This window comes from Melanerpes formicivorus, unplaced genomic scaffold (assembly GCF_026170545.1).
Source record: "Melanerpes formicivorus ecotype bairdi unplaced genomic scaffold, bMelFor1.0.p_v2 SCAF_23, whole genome shotgun sequence".
NCBI lineage: Eukaryota > Metazoa > Chordata > Aves > Piciformes > Picidae > Melanerpes > Melanerpes formicivorus.
The window spans coordinates 8,983,264-9,001,656 of NW_027142375.1; the positions used below are offsets into that span (position 1 = coordinate 8,983,264).

The 18,393-nt window shown below is 43.4% G+C and overlaps 1 protein-coding gene across 1 annotated transcript; it reads left to right on the forward strand.

Annotated features, from left to right (window-relative positions):
- The first annotated feature begins 4,278 nt into the window (after positions 1-4,278).
- Positions 4,279-4,848, forward strand: FERD3L (Fer3 like bHLH transcription factor). Its single transcript, XM_068152546.1, has one exon. The coding sequence runs from the start codon at positions 4,279-4,281 to the stop codon at positions 4,846-4,848; it is 570 nt and encodes a 189-aa protein (XP_068008647.1).
- The last annotated feature ends 13,545 nt before the right edge of the window (positions 4,849-18,393 follow it).

Sequence of the window (18,393 nt, forward strand, 5' to 3'; positions counted from 1 at the left end):
CAAAATATTCTGAAGAAATTAGCCCTAGTACTAAAGAGTAAGTTCAAAAAAAAAAGAAAATTAAAGATACAAATTATGAGATTGCTTCAGAATGCATTAAGAAACTCCCTTTCAACACAAGCTTAGAGGAATGAGTCAAGAAATCCTGGAAAAAATCTCTCATAGCAATAAAGACTAAACCAAAACCACCATGGCTAATCTATGACATCCTAGCACACACCCTCTGCACGAATGCTGTGTACTACTATACATCAAGGTTTTAATTCACAGTGCTGAAAGTCTACCTGAGCTAAGTAAAATCAGATTTAGACGTGTCATTTTTGCTTTCTGAAAAGCAGGAAAGAGTTTTGCCCAATTAGTCAATATTTCTGGAGCTACAGTTAAAAGGGGCTGTTCCATTCCTGACTTATTTTCTCTGGATCTGATCTCACAAATGAGATAATCCCATAGAGGTTTAGCACTGAAAGCAAAAGCGACTGATGTGACTTTCCCTTAATTTGTAAACCAGGATTACCTAGCAAATAAAGAATTAAACTAGCAGACCAGTGATAACGGTCTTAGCTTTGCCGCTAATGTGTATTGGTAATCTAATGCAAATAATCGAAGCTACTCCTCTTCAGTTTACCTCTTCAGAAGGTGATGCACTTACACGTTTTGCAGGTGTGTTATGTACATGCCTGTACTTGAAGTTTCAACCATTCTATGTGGTGTCTGGAAAGAAGTCCACATGAAAAAAACAAAGCAACAAAATAGTATTACTTTCTACAGTTCACTTACTCTGGTGTTAGCGAAACTTGTCGGAGACAGGACCCTGTATCTACATGGGTAGCAGTAAATAATTGCAAGCTTTTTTTAAAGTAGTTAGCAGTAAACTAATTGCACATCCTTTGTTTAAGTGCTTACATAATAGCACTTGTGGTCTCAGGCTATTTCAAATGCAAGTCTGTGATTCACCACGTCTTTGTGCAAAACAATTGAAGCAACTGTTGCTCATCGCTATCCTGAGGAAAATCCCTAAAGGAGGATGAGACTGTCTTATTCATGAATTCTCTGAAGTTGGGTAAATCTGAAGGAGAGGATATGAAGAAACTGTGCTAAGATCAGTGGGTTTACAAAGTGAGTGGAGTATGAGTCCTCATTCCTCACTCTCTAGCCTTCAAACATTTGCTCGGATGCACTTTTTTATTTACTATTTACTTTTCAAATGTAATACTTGCATATTATTTTATTTACTATTGTGCCCTCAAACCACTGTGTCCATGAGTAGCACTACAATAGTTGATAGAACTTTTAGGTTCAGCCCGTGTTCTGTTATCCCTTCACTGAACAGAATTTGAAATTTGAAAAAATAAACCAATTTACAGTCCAAAGATCTCTGCGCTTTATCTGTTTGTGACAACCTTCCCGGGACTAACCCTATCACCCTTCTAATTCGGCTCACTTCCCCTTCACGCCACCCCCACCAAGACAGTGTGTGTACTCACAACTCCTGGTTTCCCCTCTCCAGGTAGGCTATGACGCTCTTTAATCCTTCCTTCCTTTAAAATACACGGGTGTTGTTTTTTTTTCCACAAGACAAAGATGATTTTGTGTGGCACGGATGATTAAATATATATATTAATATATATTAGACTGGGGGAGCAGCATGAATGGTATTACAAAAATTCTCAAGTTAGTCTCCTTCCCTGCATATATACATATAAGAATAAAATAAATAGGTATAAAAATATATTATTGAGAGAGAGAGAGAGAGAGAGAGGAAATAAAAATGCATCCCACCAGGGAAGAGAGACTTCAAGTGGATTGTGGGGTCCATTGTAGGTGCTCAGATCTCTGCAGGACTCAAAACGTCTTCATGATAACCTGATACTTGGATAAAAGCCAGCAGGTAGATTACATGAGCCCATTTTCAGTATCTTTCTTTTTTTTCTTGACTAATGCAGTCAGTCAATTCTTTCAGCACATGAGCCCTGTAGAAGTAAAACTGAAGTAGCCTTGACTTCATTTCTGTGCAGTCCACCTGCCTCCAATGTGCAAATCCAAAATTAGAAATATGAGCGAGAGGTCCTTTCTGAACGAGGCCGTGGTGAAGGGCTGCTGTATCCTCTTCTAAAGACTGGTTTCATACACAACGGGAAATTCGTGTGAAGATTACCACAGAGCTAAATTCCATTCACTTTTTCATTATCTGAAGTATTTTATTCCCCCGACAGTTGTGCACATCTTTACTAACATTCGTCCTTAATGTATATCTCTGTGTCTTTAAACGAAATACTTGCCACCTCACCTATAAAGGATCTCAAATTGCATTGCTTGGCTGATGGATCATAAATATTTATCTCCTCTTTCGTCCGCCAAGCACTTTTATGTAACACTTAACATTTAGAGCCCTTCAGCTAACTGTTACTTTCGGATGCTCTCTCGAAGTCAGCACTTCTCTCAACAGATGTTTTATAGCTCCTCTTTGTTTATTAGTTCATTCGCCAGGTGTTTTAATGAACGATATTTGTCATAAATAAGCAGGTATTCGAGCAGCAATCTCTCTGTTGGCTAAGAAACCTCTTAGCTAGTAAGAAAAGCAGTTTCCCCGCTCTTAGCTCTTTATTCAGCCTGAGGCACACCATTACATCACGAAATCAGGCACAACGCCGTCCGTCACTTGCCGCAGCAGTGGCAGCGGTAGTGGGTGCGACAGGATGAGGAGAGGTTTGTTATGGGCCCGGAGGAAGGGCAGGGAGGGAAGATCTCCCTTTCTGCAATAACGCCGGGTATCTAAAGTGCCTCTACGGCGCCCGGACCCGTTCCGGAGCTGTCCAACGTAGCTCCGCTTCCGCTCACCTTCCGCAGTCCCCCGCGCAGCCAGCGCCCTGCCCAGCCTCCGCCTCTGACAGCCACGGAGTCGGGGTGGAGCGCTGGCAGGGCAAGGGGGTGCGTGGCTCGCTCGCCGCGTTTTAAACGACGGCAGACTCTGGTCAGCGGTGGGAAATGTTTGCGATCCTGTAGGCAAACAGGAAGGATTTTCTAGGAGCGGGATCCTTCTCCCCCACCACCACCCTTTGATGTGATGGGCTTTGAAATGCCTTTAGAAATCAGAGGCTAATTAGACCCAAAGAGAGCGGCAACAACTCATGACAAAGGCGAAGATTAGGTTCTAGGAAGGCAGCGCAGGAGTGATGGCCGCTCCCAAACGAGCCGAGCACAAATCGTGTGCCAAAGAAAATCGATCTGGTTCAGCATGGGTGTGACTGACACCGCCAAGGATGTCCAGGGCCAGGCTATTTATTTAGAGGCAGTCTGTGGTGTTGGAGGGTGAAGACACAACTACTAACCCCTTCCAGCTTCCCAAGACAAAAACAAAACAATCTCCAATGCCCGTCCCCAAGGAAACCTTGGTCAAAGGAAGGTATTCAGAAGTGTCGGGTGTGCGGGTGTGTTCACATTTCACGGTATTTTGCAGCCAGGTTGATTCCTTCATGCACTGCCAGCAGCCGGCACAGCTCTACCAAAGGTGTAAGGGCAGCCCTGCCCTGACTAGGACGAGCTTATCCTTGTCTCATGGGCAGGAGGAAGGAATTTCAAAGCAAGTGCTTTTGAGATTGCTTGAACCTAAATGAGCTTTTAGAAGCAGCCTTTTACTGGGAAGATGTTTGAACCTTAACTGAAGGAGATTTAGAGGGAATGGAGAGGCGATTCCAACAGTTACTACGGGGAATGCAATATCGGGTCCCCTACAATGCTTACTTAGGCTAATGGAGGTCCTGTCATTCAGCAACCATTGCGCTGGGATACAGAGTAAACATTCCCCGGTGACCCCCTGCGTGCAGGTCCCCTCTTCAGGACATCATTAAAAGCATACACGCACTTGCCTGACATCAATTGTCAGACTGGCTCTCAGGGTTCAGAGATCCCGACAGAAAACAAGGAAAACAAGCCCAGTGGAGACCCGGCTCTGCGCCTGCGAGCTTTAAAGAGCCTGAAAATCGTTTGGTTGCGGGTGTGTAAGAAGAGACAAAAGTGCTCAGCAGGTAAGAGCGGAGGGTTTTGCCAAGAAGGAACTGTCCTTGATCGCTGTGACAGGATTGACTCACAGGGGATTCCTCTCTCGGGGGCATCCACGCGTCCCCGAGGGGGCTGCCTGTCTCCTCTCATCAGCATCACGGCGAGAAATTTTACAGCCGCTCTTTCTAGTCCTGCTAATCCTGTTATCCGGGGGGTTATAAATATTAACGCTGATAGGGATGGGGATGGGGGACCAGATTAAGCCCTTTCTGAAGTAAGATGTCAGCCAGCCTCTTCCCAGCCCACCAGCGCCCGGAACTGCTGGATGAGCCGCACGGCAGAGTCCCGCAAGTGCCCTGCCTGGAGCAGCTGCTGGGCGCCTCGGTGCTGGATTTTGTGGCCGACCTCTCTCTGGGTTCTCCCCAGGCCCCGTCCCGGGCAGTGACGGGCCTGGGGTTCTGCGAGGTCACCTCCGGGTCTCCCTTCGAGGACAGAGCCCTGTCGTTCCGGGCGGGGATGGCCGAGGGGCTGCCCCTGCCTGCCTTCGGAGATGGAGATCCCGAAGACGAGGAAGAAGAGGAGGAAGTGGAGAGGATGCGCAGCGCTTCCCTCCTAGATAGACGCAGGAGAAAGCGGGTTATCACCTACGCCCAGCGCCAGGCTGCCAACATAAGGGAGAGGAAGAGGATGTTCAACCTTAACGAGGCGTTTGATCAGCTGAGGAAGAAGGTGCCCACCTTCGCCTACGAAAAGAGACTATCCCGGATAGAGACATTACGCCTGGCCATAGTGTACATCTCCTTCATGACTGAGCTCCTGGACGGCTGCAGCAGGCAGAAGGCAGGTTAGGGAGAGCCAGGAGCCAGGCATCACCCACGGCACCAAGCAGGTGGCCCCGGGTGTCTCCCTGCTCTGGACGGAGAGCCCTGGCTCCTGCCTTGGCTTCTCATATCGCAGCCACGTAGGTGTGGGATGCAAAACGAGGAGTGTTTAGGGAAGCGTGCTTGTGGGGCGGGAGGAGGGGTGGAGGAGAGGAGGGGTGGAGAGGCTGAGAGTGTGTAGATTTGCTAATATATGTGATTTTTGTAATGAGAAGGGGGGGGGGGGGTGTGTGAAGTTCTGACGCCCCCCTCCCCCCCTTGCTTTAAAACCTTTACAGTTTTGTTGCTTTCGAGAAAGGCTCGGCAGGGACAGCAAAAGTATTCCAGTTTGCGCAATGGGTTTCCAGCGGGTTCCTCGCCTGCCCAGCTGCCTGCCAGGGACCAGGAATATCTCGGCATGCGCGCTTAACCCAGCGCTTTCTGCCTTATTAAAAAATAAACAGCAATTCCGTTTGCATTGAAATCCAGCCTGCCAAGTCCATACCGTGTGTCACAGGGCCAGTAAAGCGGAATATCTGGACACAACCCTTTCGTTGTCACGATTCTCTTCCCGGGACCAGTTCCGTACTTGTGTGTGGGCGGCCAGTGCCGTCGCTCGCACAGAGCAGGGGCTGGCCGAGGAGGGCCCGGCGCGGCTTACCCCTGTGTAGCCTGTCTCGGCACGGCACGGCGGTGATTAGACGGAGCGGCAGCTCGAGACACCGCGCAGCATCCCCGGATGATGAGAAGCCGTCTGCGTTCATCTGAGAGAGAAATCTAATGGGCTTTGATTCCGGGGAAGTCTTTGAAAGCCTCTTTCTCCCTCACTGTATTTTTCTCTCCTTCTCCCTCAGTATGTTTCATTGCTGCAAGGAGATTAAATAAATAAATAAAGTTTGGAAAGCCCGAGCAGGAGGGAAAAGGGAAGCCGGGGCCGGCCTCCCCCTGGGGATGTAGACGGGGACAGGGTCCACCACGAGTTGCCCGATCTTTGGCGTTATCTCCCGGTTACTCACGGCCGCGTCTTCACAGGGGCGACAGCCGCGGAGAGCGGCAACGGAGGGGGTGGCCGTGGCCGGGCTGGGAGTGGGGCAAGGCCTATGAGGGTCTCCCCTAGAAGCCTCTCTGAGCCTTTCTGATAGGCCTCTGCCCTCCCGCTACTCCTCGGCTCTTTTGCTCCCGGCACTTCCCCTCGCTGCTGCCAGAAAAGACCTGTTTTTTTTTTTCCCTACGTTTGCAGCAGACCTGCAGCCAACAGCCTGGTCATGGCCGGGTCCAGTCTGCGTTCCATTTAAAAGCTAATGTCCCATCCAGGGCAAAGGCTCTGCTGGACATCACAGGACAACTTCCATCTCCACTATATAAAATTGTAGGGATATTAGTGGCATCAAGGTTTGCTCTGGATTCAGGCTGGTGCGGCTACGATCTGATTCTCCCTGTAGTGTTTCTTTGATTTCTTCTCTCATATTTTGTCAGCTCCTTTGGTGATTCTTTTTTTCTCATTCCATTCACTTTAATGTTACTATGAATTATCTAGTACCCTGCATTAATATTCTGATGTTCCTTCTCTTTTCACTTGTTTCTTTGGTTTGTTTTCCCACTTTTTATTGCTGACCACCCTGACCACACATTGCGTGTGCTCTCCAGTTGTCAGAATGCCTTTTTTTGTTTTCACCAAGAGGTAGTTGGATAGCTAACACAGCTGGATCCTCTCTAGAAACCAGGATATTTCACCTCTTCAGATGGTTTGGGGGGGGGTGTGTGTTTTGTTGGGTTGGGGTTTTGGTTTTTGGTTTGATTTGGTTCGGTTGTTTTTTTCTCCTAAATATAAAGTTAGGAAAGTGACTAAGAATGACCAATATTCCAAAATCAACAACTGCTCACATGATTGTTACCACTGTCTCAAGCAAAATGATGAAGACAAGTTCTTCAAGGATAATGAAACACACAATTCAATATTCACTCCTTAGCACTTATTCTCTGTGATCTCTGCACTACTGTGCTTTCCACAGCATGATTATATATCTTTTCACATTTATTTTTTTCCATGCTCATGCCACTGGAAAAAATTAGAACTCTATAGCACACAGAGTCTTAAGTTAAGAGATTCATACTGTAAACATGTCTGTAACGAATAATTCCAAAATGATTGGTTTTCTCTTCTTGGTTTAATAACAGAACATTGGAATTTGCTCAAGATTTTAAGCTTTTCTATACTTGTGTTGAAGGCTAGAGAAAAGCAGAAAGAAAAATGTTACTTTAAAAAAAAATACGAATCAAATCTGAATGTCACATGATGCACTTCGATTTTTTTTTACAGATCACTGAAAATGTTGTAGCAGCAATACAGAACAGTAGTCCCATTTTTATATGAGCTGCTGATTGTATAAATAGCATTACAAATTAAAAGTACAGTTGTGGTATAAGCCAATGGACACAATATGCAAACAGCACAGATAAAGTAGTGGGATGCATTTCTTGTCACAGCACAGACTTTGGAGAAGCCTCTCCACCGCACATTGATTTACAGGAGATGAGAACTTGATGTACAGGGACTTAATTTTGCATGATTCCTGCTTTTCCAAAACTGGCAAATATTTACCAGAATTATAATCTAGATGCAGTTTTTTTTCCTACACACCTGTGTTAAGCATGCTCTTATACCCATGAAGACCTGAATGAAACAGCAAGAAATCATACTGACCCATCACTTGACCCATGTGGATGTGTTGAAGTCCTGGAAGCTCAGTCTGCTAAGAGTTTTAACAAATTATGGAAACATTACAACCAAGTTTCTTGTTTGAGTGGTGTAACAGAGCTGTGGGGTCCCTTCTTCCCTCACCATCACCTCAATCCAAGATATCTGCATCCCAGTCACAGTGGAATCACAGTGAAAAGAAACAAACAAAAACCAGCACCACCAAATCCAACAACCATTATGTCAGGCTTCAGAAGCCAGTGAAACCTTGGTCCTAATGAAATGACTGAAGAAGTGCTGCTAACTTCAGCAATGCTAGGATTTCACCCCATGTAGTGAAAGGCCCTCCCCTTGCACAGAAGCCCTGCTCCCACCAAGGCTGAGACCAGTCCTGGTCCTTGGTCTCCCCAAAGCACCATGCCATTATCACTGCATTAAGAACAAAAACTGACAGTGTCAATTACTTCTGGGAAAAGATAATAAGGGTTTTATAAAAGCCTTGGAGTTGATTGATCATAGCCCATTTCTAGATCCTGGTCTGAGGCTAGTTTGTTTATATTCCTTTTGCCTGCTGAGAGCTGCCTTTTGGTAGAAATTTCAGTTCCCTCGAAGCTATCGCATTACAATTAACATTCAGACGTGTAAAATGCCCAAACCCCACCCCCCCCCCCCCAATAAAAGAAAGTCTAAATGAAATCATATTTGAGCAACACTTCCAAGTTTTCTAAGAGAAGCCTAAATTACCAAATGGTTTTGCAATCTGTAGTCAGGCTGATCTTGCTTATAGTCATCAGCTCAAGCTGAAAGCAGGTTTAAGCAAATTAGATTAGAACAAAATACTGTGATTAGCACTGCAGACTCCTCCATCCACATCCTGATCAGCTACTCTGGCCCCATGATTGGTGTTTATTATCACATTTGTCAGCATTTCCATTATAAACACTCCAATGCGGAGGGCTTATAACTCAGCTATAAAAATTCCCTCCAGGATGAAACTTGATAAGTGGAAGTCTTAGTCAAATAACTCCCTTTTTTCTTTTTTTTTCCCTATTGCAAACTTTAAAATAAATTAGTTTTTGAAAGTCATTAGGGTGCTAAGTAGAAGTGAGGGAAATTACTTCTTATTTGTTTTTATTCTCCTTCAGATCGTTGGTGCTTCTCAAAGAGATTTTCTATGTAACTCTTTTGGTCCTTTGAATGAACTTGGACCTTTGGGGATTATTATTTTTTTTTCTTTTAATTAAAAATAGCTGAAATACTGAGGCTTAAAATGTGACTGCTGTGCATTCTGGGTCCCTGTTTTCATAAGGATTTGTTGTTTTTACAAGGCTAGAATGCTACCAATCTGCAACAATGACAGCCAAGTTTTCCCACTGCTTAGTCAAGAGAACAATTGCAAAGGCAGACAGGTATGCTGGTTATAGTATCATGGTATCACAGTATCATAGTATCAGTCAGGGTTGGAAGGGACCACAAGGATCACCTAGTTCCAACCCCCCTGCCATGGGCAGGGATACCCCACACTAGATCAGGCTGGTCTTAAACATCACTCCAAAAAGCAACTTTGCTTCAGAGATTGGAATGAACATTCATCACAGCAGAATAAAAGAGTTGACCCAATATAAATAACCAACTGCAATTGCCTTAAAAAGCTGGCTTTTCAAGAACTGCAGCTCGGGTGTTGTTTTAAAATTTGCCTCTATTTCACCCATATTCTTCTTTTTCCCTTCTCTGTCCTGAGTTCAGGGGGAAACGTTGGTTCAGCTGACAGTGAGTATTAAGCCACAGAAATTTTTCACAGACACCACTTCACTGATCACCAGTCCATTTCAGTGGTCCTTACACAGGTGAAATTCCTATTCCTTTGAAGAAGCCAAAGTAGGGAGTAATCCTGTAATCTTTACTTTTGCATTGTCAGTTTTCAAGTGTATAGACGATGGAGATTGGAGTCAATACAGCTGACCAATATGATCGAGTATTGCTCCTTTATTGTTCCAGTATTGTAGGACTATAGTGAGAGTATAGCACAGTAAAGCAAAGCAAAGAAGAAGAAGGGAAAGGAAAGGTAGAAGTGCGTATCAAGGGAACTTCTACAACTTATATAGACGCAGAGAGCACCGTTAGCATAGCTTCATTGGTTCCCTATGAGTGACCACACATTGCACTATCATAGATTATTGGTCCAACTACTAACAACACGCGAGGTTGTTGATGCAGGTGCGTGTCCTGTTGTCCCAAGATAACTTTCTGTGTTTATAGCTACCAGTGTCCTGTTTTGGTTACATGCTGCAGGCACAGCACTGTTTTGCTACACTGCTAGCTGGCTCTGCACTTACGCTGAGCATGGGCTACCACCATGTCAGGCTCTAGGCCTGCACTGCCAGATGGCTCACGCTGCTCATCGCTGGCATTGCCACACACATGAATGTATACTTGTAAGGACTGAAGTCTATGCAAATAGTTCTGTGCATTATATTATCTCAGCATGGCGTATACTGCTCTCAGTGACTGCAGGGCTATAGCCGTGACTCAGACCATCTTTTCCTACAGTGAGGAATTTTGAATGGTTCCCACACAGAGTTATTGTAGTGCAGAAGGGAAGGCTTCGCTATCATCACACAGGGCTTTATTTCAAACCAAGGTAATCAGGCACCCTGAGACACTGGACCTGTTCATGCTTTTGTCATACCTCTGCCATAATTTCAAAAAGAGAGATAAAGAGTCTCCATCTGGTTTAACTGTCTCTCTTTGGCTCTGAAAATAGAGAAAAAAAATAGTAATTGCCCATGTTACTTCCAGTTTAATTTGTTTTGCTCGTTCATCTTGCTCCAAGCTCTTCAGTGGTTCAAGGCAAGGTGCCACACGCTATGATTTTCTTCACAGCAAAAAGGGTTTTTGTGCATGGAGAGCCTCAACCATAGTAAGTCAACTGAGAGAAGAAGTTAACTCAGGTGTTAATACTTTTCTTTGTAATATTGCTTACTTACTATACAGGCTTTGACTTTGTTAATGAATTTCAACCTTTAAAACTTGCAGTTCTCAGAGAAAAGAGTAGTGATTATATCACAAAGGACACAGGAATAAATAGACCACAGCAAATGCCATCACTGCTTGAAAAATTCATGTTCACCTGGGATAGATGGTGTCTCTGATTTGGATGAAAGGTAGCTTTATAAAGACTTTCAAATCAACTGGTGATTTAGGGTCATTCACTTTCTGTGTGGCTGAGATGAGATATCCTATAAAGATCCTGATTTCTTGGAGGTCACAAAAAGCATTAAATGGGATGAAACAAGGGGCACTAAAAAGTTGTTACCTGAAGCCATAGCCATTATTTTGGCCTTTGATGGTGAAATAGAGGTGTGTAGCTTCACTAGCCCTTTTCTCTTTAGCTGTGAGTAGTGATTACAAAGCACTCACTGCTTATATCCAGTGCTGCTGGAAAACTATATTGCATATTATAATGTTCTGAGATTCCTACTCAGGCTCTTTGGTGCCTGGTAAGGTTGTTTCTCTGTGGAAATCTGGGTGCAAAGAGGCCCACAGTGTATTGTTGGGTAAAATATTAGTTGCAAAAAGCACTTGGCCCAATAAATACAGTGAGAGATTAGAAATACAAAGAAAAGTTTCAATACACAGACAATACACAGAAACCTTTCTAGTCTTAAGGGAAGACCCAACAAAGCCATGATGTTCCACTCTGATTCTAGAGCTGGTGGCTCTTGGAGCTGTCCTTTAATGCCTGCAGTGCTCTGCTCCTCTCTCTCCCCTGGTGAACAGAGGGTCCTTGAAATACAATTTCCCCTTTAAAACACATTTCTTTGAAAAATGAATACAAAACCTGGTAGAGCTGGATCCAACCACAGCACATCAGATTTCATGTTGCAACAGTGTGCTACATTTTCTATTAAAGCTGGCGCCAGTGATCCCATTCTGCCATTCAGTCCACTCCGTGTGGTTGTATATTTTCTTAATGAGGATCTGAAATCAGCTCCCTTCACTTAACTGACAGCCTGCCAGACTTATGCCATCTTTCCAAATGCAGAGATCATATGATCCATCTGTTGTCTGCAGCCATTCAGGGGAAACATTTTCCAAAGAGAAATGTGGGTTGGCCCCAAAAGTATGTCATTATCCAAATGCTGAAGTGTTTCAGATGTTTCAAGGTGCTCTTGGACCTGATCTTAGCCATCTAAGCTCCTATGAAGTCTTTTAGAATAATGTACATAACTAAGCCATTAAGTTGGCAGGAGATTTTCTGAGTGCAGGAATATTTTTTAAATTATTCTTGAATAGCTTTGAGCTGAATCAGAGATTTAGGGCTCAGGAATATAATCTGAGACATTTGGGAGTGCTTATGTTTTGAGCAGTTCACATTTTTTGTTGTTAGTATTATCACATATAAACAAAAAAAAAAAAAACAATTAAAGAACATTAAGAAAATATGCCCCAAATAATTGTTTAAATCTATTTTTAATTGGTTTAATGATATGCCAGAACACCGCAGTAACTGTGGAGCATCCTTGTCTCTCACAGCTCTTTTGTCATGGGGGAAAAAGAAAAGGAGAAAAAGAAAAAAGGAGAAAAAGTGGAAAAATAAGAGAAAGAAGACTAAAAAGAATAAACTTTGTAAAAGAGAAAGAAAAAAAGAAAGGAAAGGGAAAAAAAAAGGCAAAAATGAAAGGGGACACAGTCTCAAGCTGCGCCAGGGGAGGTTTAGACTCGAGGTGAGGAGGAAGTTCTTCACCGAGCGAGTAATTCCTCATTGGAACGGGTTGCTCAGGGAGGTGGTTGAGTCATCGACCCTGGAGGCGTTTAAGGGGAGATTGGACGTGGCACTTGATGCCATGGTCTAGTCATGGGGTCTGTGCTGATAGGTTGGACTCGATGATCCTCGAGGTCCTTTCCAACTTAAGTGATACTGTGATACTGTGATACTGTGAAAGGAAAAAGATGACTGAGAGACTGTGAAATGAAAGGCTATCTCAGATCTTTCCCTGCCTTACTTGAAGATGCAAGAAATTAATTTTCTATTACATCTGAGCCAGTATAAATGCTCTTTTTGATATGTCTTGAATGTTGCAAAATATGATTAAAGCAATATCTTAGGTCTTCATCAGGTATCACCTCCATGACATGCAGAAACCAAATTTTAATCATGAGCAAATGGAGCTTTCACCAAAGTACCAGTAATGGTGCCTGAACTGCTAAACCGAGCTTGGTAAGATGGGATTCAAGGACTACTGCTGAAAACACTTTTGCCAGCCCCAGGGTATTAAATTGGAAGACATTCACATTTCCATTACTATATTCTGTCAACCACACATGGGCTGACAAGAGCACAAGTCAATTCTCACAGTTATATATTCCACACATCTAGGATCTGACTGATTACGATATCCCCTCTCAGATCACAACTGCCATACTGATAGACCAAATCACACACTGAGATCTTAACTGCATGGGGTTTGCCTTTGGAGAGAAGTGAGTTCTGTCAAGACTAAGATGGGAGCACATGGTACTTGTATTTTAAAAATGCAAGCCTATTTCTTGGGGGGGGGGAAATAATTCTTCATACTGTCTTGGAGAGCAGTGAAAGCAGGAATTTTCAGTGCCCCATTGGCCAAACCCTTTGAAGGATACAGTGCATAAGACAAATCTTTGACTGGAGGGGAATTTTGAGCATAAGATCCGTGTTTCTTGCCTCCAAGCCACAAAGGCATGCTAGGTACATGAGAATGGCACAGAAAGTGAAAAATCTGATGACAGCTTTTCCAGCCCTGCTTCCCCTCCCAAAACATGGTTCTTGTGGAGATATGGGTCAATAGCATTGTTTATTGGGAGAATTTATCAATCCAATTTATCAATTCCATGGCACAGCAATACCCAATATCACCCCAAGGATGGAGTGTAACCTGAGAGATGAGAAGGAAAGGCTTTCTGCCCAAAGTCCTGTAATTTACTGAAAATATCCACTGACACATTTTCTAATGAGAGGAGGTGTACATGGAGACTGGTAATGTTTGCCTTGAAGTGGCATGGTGGAAATGAAGGTGGCATCATGAAGGTTTCCTAGTCAGTGAAAAATCTAAGGAAAACACGAGCTACATTTGTTGTGGTTTCTTTCCAACCTACGTAATGCCACTACTACCTGTACAGCACTGCTTTCCCTCATCTGTATTGCAAAAGGAGTGACATTATCTGTGTCATTTGCAGTGCCACAAGTGTTACTGAGGGGTCACTAATCCATTCCCTTCAGCTGTGGTGCTCTGGCAGTAGCATCTATTCCACCATGGATTTCAGACAGTATTTTCTTATGCTTCTGAGCAAAGTTTAATACCAACCTTTTGTCATGTAATATTTTGCTAAATTTATGGCTTAGGGAGCAGTGAAAATCTGTATTCGTTGCTTTGTTTTGTTTTGTTTTGTTTTGTCTTGTTTTGTTTTCCTCAATGAACACTTTAGTAGGGGTGTATGTGAAGAGATACAATGGCTTCCACAACCACAAGGGGGGAAAACTGCATCTTCTATCTCTTCATATCAACATAATTTGCTTCTGATCTACACTAGGACTGTGAGAATATGAAGAGCTGAATCTTGTAGTGATAGCTGAGTGACGGTACCACTTTTTCTCCCCTGTCTATACACCTTTGGGTTGGTCTCTTGGTGTTGGTGTGAGCAATTATGAAGTACCTCCTACTCTACATCTGATTTATCATTAAGAACTTCATCCCAACAGTGTATCTAATCTTTAAATACAGTTACTTTTCTTCTTCTTCTTCTTCTTTTTTAATGAAATGTACTACCCACAGTGAATTCTGTGCGGAAATGGCAAGACTTAGATGGTTAACCTGCCAGCTACACTAACAAATCAGATAGTTTGACATCTAGACCAGACTATTAGTTCCTGCAATGAACTGACAACACAAAACCACAGATGGAAAGATTTGGTGTTACAAAATTTTACCTGCCAAATTGGAGGCTATGTTGTCCTCTCAGAAGAGACAGCCCATTCTGGGGTGCATCTTTGAGAAGGAGAATGTGGCAGCTGTTTCACTTTGTACAGCAACGTGACACAGTGTTGTAGGAAAGAAAATGCAGAAAGTTATCTTAGTTGATTGAAATTAAGCCAAATGACAGTGTGCCATACCACAGCCACTCAATTACATGCATTGAATGTAGATAAAGTTGTAGTTACCCGTAATGGAATCTGGCCAGAAGACAGCATCATGAGTCTTTCCAAGACACTAAAGGATTTCCACTGACCAAAAGTTTAACATGTCGGCAGATAATAGCTAGGTTGGAGGCCATTTGGGGAGAACCAAAATAGATCATAATTGTCACTGTAGATAGCACATGGCTGTAAGCCACTGCAATATAATTGATCAAATGTCTATCTCTTTGAAAGGAATGATGATTGTTTTACTGTCAAATAATCCCCATTCAGCAAAAATTCCTGTAGATATACGTCATTCAAATTGCCCAGACCTCTGATACAAGGACTATAAAGAAGCAGTGCAGTAAACTGTGAGGCTATAGCTTGTGTTTGTATTGCCTTTATTTTTCATTCAAAGGAATGCTTTTAATTAGTATATATTGTTGTAAGGAAAAGGATTACCAGCTGAAGATGTAAACTTCACTATTTTGTAGTAAAGCTCTTGCTATATTGCACTGCATATCCTCTGATTTTAAATTAATTACAACCTCTGCTTTCACTAGGATCTACTTTAGCCCTTCTGTAAAGTGTGTAACAGTAAAGAATAAGATCAAATGTTACAAAAGTTCATAAAACACTTGAATATTAATTGAGGCATAAATGTGACCGTATTCTAGAGTCAAAGGAGAGTTTTGGGAATTAAGTCTCTGCTCTGACTTTGAAAATCTTTGCTGTATCTTACTGTTTAGTGTCCAGCCCATAGACATACTACTATGCTCAAATCATGTTTGCACTTACTAGGTCAACAATAACATTTCTACATGCAGCAAAATGTGGATGTTTTGAAGACTGAAAATTAATTACAACCTTCCTGCAAAGGGTTATTTTTATCACAGAAAGTTCCACAAAGTCAGCTAAATATCAAGAAATAATGGCCAACACGTTATTCCAGAGACAACCTCTCTTAAATTTCTTTTCATTCAACAATACTCTCAGGCTGGACCTATTTTCATTTTTATTTTAAGTTTAATTGACCCATTTTGGAGCTTGATCCAAAGCCCACTGAAACACTCCCCTTCACATCAAAGGATTTTGGACCAAGTCCTTAATGAATGCAAGCACAAATGTTCTAAAAGGAGAAACAAACATTTCTTCTCTTCTGACATGAACTATATTTAGAGCTACGAGGTCAGATAGTGGATTTTGGCATGAGAATATGTTTGATACAGATTCTTTTCAAGGCAGAAGGAGAAGCAGTATAGCATTTTACAGTAGACATGCAAATAGAGATGTTGATCTGGAGGTTAGAGGACAAAGTCCAGCACATACATATATGCATACATACATAAACAATGAATGTGTATTGATTTATTTTAACATATTAATAAACCACTGCCTCTTCTGAGAAATTGTCTTTGGTAATCAAGATTTGTGCTCTAAATCAGCTTCATCATGTGACCTACCATATGACCTTTGGTCAGAAATTAAAACCAGGATGTGGACCTATGGACAGATCAATCTCCAGTGAGTGAGGTGCCCTGATTAATCATCATCCTGTACTCTAGAGGCAGGCAAATGAGATGTGGATTGTAAAATGAGAGGTAATGGTGTGCAGTAGATCCTTAGGCATTATAGTTGATAGCTCATATCACAAAATCGCTCTAATGTCCCCGCTTACAAATAAATACATAAACTTTTATTCCACTTTACTGCCTTTTATGAAAGGAAATACAATCTAGCAGAGAAGGAAATACACCCCCACTCCCTCAAAATATCTTCTAGCCCTAAGTGTCCTTAGAAGTAAGATAACTGTGGAAGGAATGAGATGGGTCTTCTGTGAACTTGTCTGTGAGCCTTTCTGCATACCTTTCCTGTCCAGGATCCCCTCCTCTGCATGGCTACAGTCAGCCGCTGTGTGGTCTCAGGGTGGGAGTAGGAGGAGGTGGATGGATTCCAACTTCAGACCTGGCATCCAATCTGGCTAACAATCAGAAAAACATTTCCCTTTGCCTAGGAGAGCATATGTGTATGTTAGACCAACCTTCCAGGCCCTTTCCCTCACACCAAGCTTGCTGCCTGCCCCAGAGATAAAGGGGAGCCTAATGAACTCCTGTGTGGCTCTTATGAGTCATAATTGTTTCTTACATGACCCTTTTATTCATCTTCATCTCTAAGATCTCAATAGCAACTGTAAGTCTAAAGGAGACCACACTGAGTAGAAAGCACAGGAGGTTCTTCTGTGGGGTGTAGATGTGGCTAATGGGAGGAAAGCCCACTTCCATGCTGAAATCCTGGCTCAATGACTCTGACACAAATTGTATGAGCTGCAGGGAGAGTTTGAGTGCACCCCTAAAAAGAAGGAATGTTTTAACCATCATCTGTGCCCAAGGTGTGCTCTGCCTCACCTTGGAAGGGGGGGGTGGGGTGGGGGGGGGTGAGCAGAAAAGCAGAAATTATGACTAAAAATGCCTGAAGTTTTATGGAGCATCCATGGGCCAAGCGCACTGAAAAACTGAATATAGATTTGAGTAATGTGTGGGAGCAGGAATCATGCAAAACAAAAGATATATTTACATAGATCAGGAAAGATGAAAGAGACTGAAAAAAAAAAATTAAAAATCAAATGAGTTGAAATAGCAAATAAGCTCCATTATTAATATAAATAACTATTATCCCCTGGAGTGCAGATAAGATTGTTTTACTAAGCAGTCATTTCAGATTTAGACATGAAACCACACAAACAAGACCCAGAGCCATAATTAGGGGCAGAGCTCCACCACAGCATTTGATAAGTTGATCTCTTGTAATGGGAAGGACTGATCTTCTCTGGGGTAAAGGAAAAGATATCACTCAGGCTTCCACCAAGGTACTTGTGCTCTGCTCAAAACAAAGCTACACACACTGCCACGAATTATTTTTGGAGCAGAATGAAAGATATATAAGTAAAATATTTTATATTAACAAGTGTGTTGCAACTTATTTCAGATCTTCATTTATTAAGACATTTGTCTCCTATGTGGAATCACTAGCTCGATAATGGAACATGAGTATTTCTCGGCCTTGCACTGGGGAGAGTCTTAGGAAAAAACAGTGGGCTGCAGAACCAGCCCAAGCCCTGTGCGCAGCGCTCCCTGCCGCCGGCGGGGCTGGCCGAGCACCGGGGAGGCTGGGAGCACTGGGAGCAGCGAGGACTCCTTTCAGGGAAGTTAAAAAAGACCCTGTTACATCCTCCTTTGCCGGCCAGCCGTTAAGAGTTTTAAGTATAGGACCACGTCACCACAAGCTCCAAACCCAAAAATCACTGTTGTCGTTTGGACAATGAAATTGACTCCTTAAAGGATTCCCATAGGAAGGATTCCTGCTGTTTCCCAGAGCTTCCAAATGAAGCCCGTGGTAAAGCCCCGTGGGCCAGAAGCACACCAGTGAGAAGTGTACATGTGTCCACGGAGGGTCCGTGTGACGGTCCTGCCCGCGTTGCCCCGGAGCGGGAGGTGCGGCTCCGGGCAGGGCGGGCAGCGGCGCTCTCCGTGTTTGGGTCCCCCCCCCCCCCCGCGCGAGAAAATAACTCTCGGGAATGGCTGAAACAGAGTGTTTGAAGGAATCCGTGCAGACAGACCGCGGGGTGAAGACACTCGTGCTGCCACAGGAGCGAGGCGGATGCCCGCCCAGCTCTGCCCGAA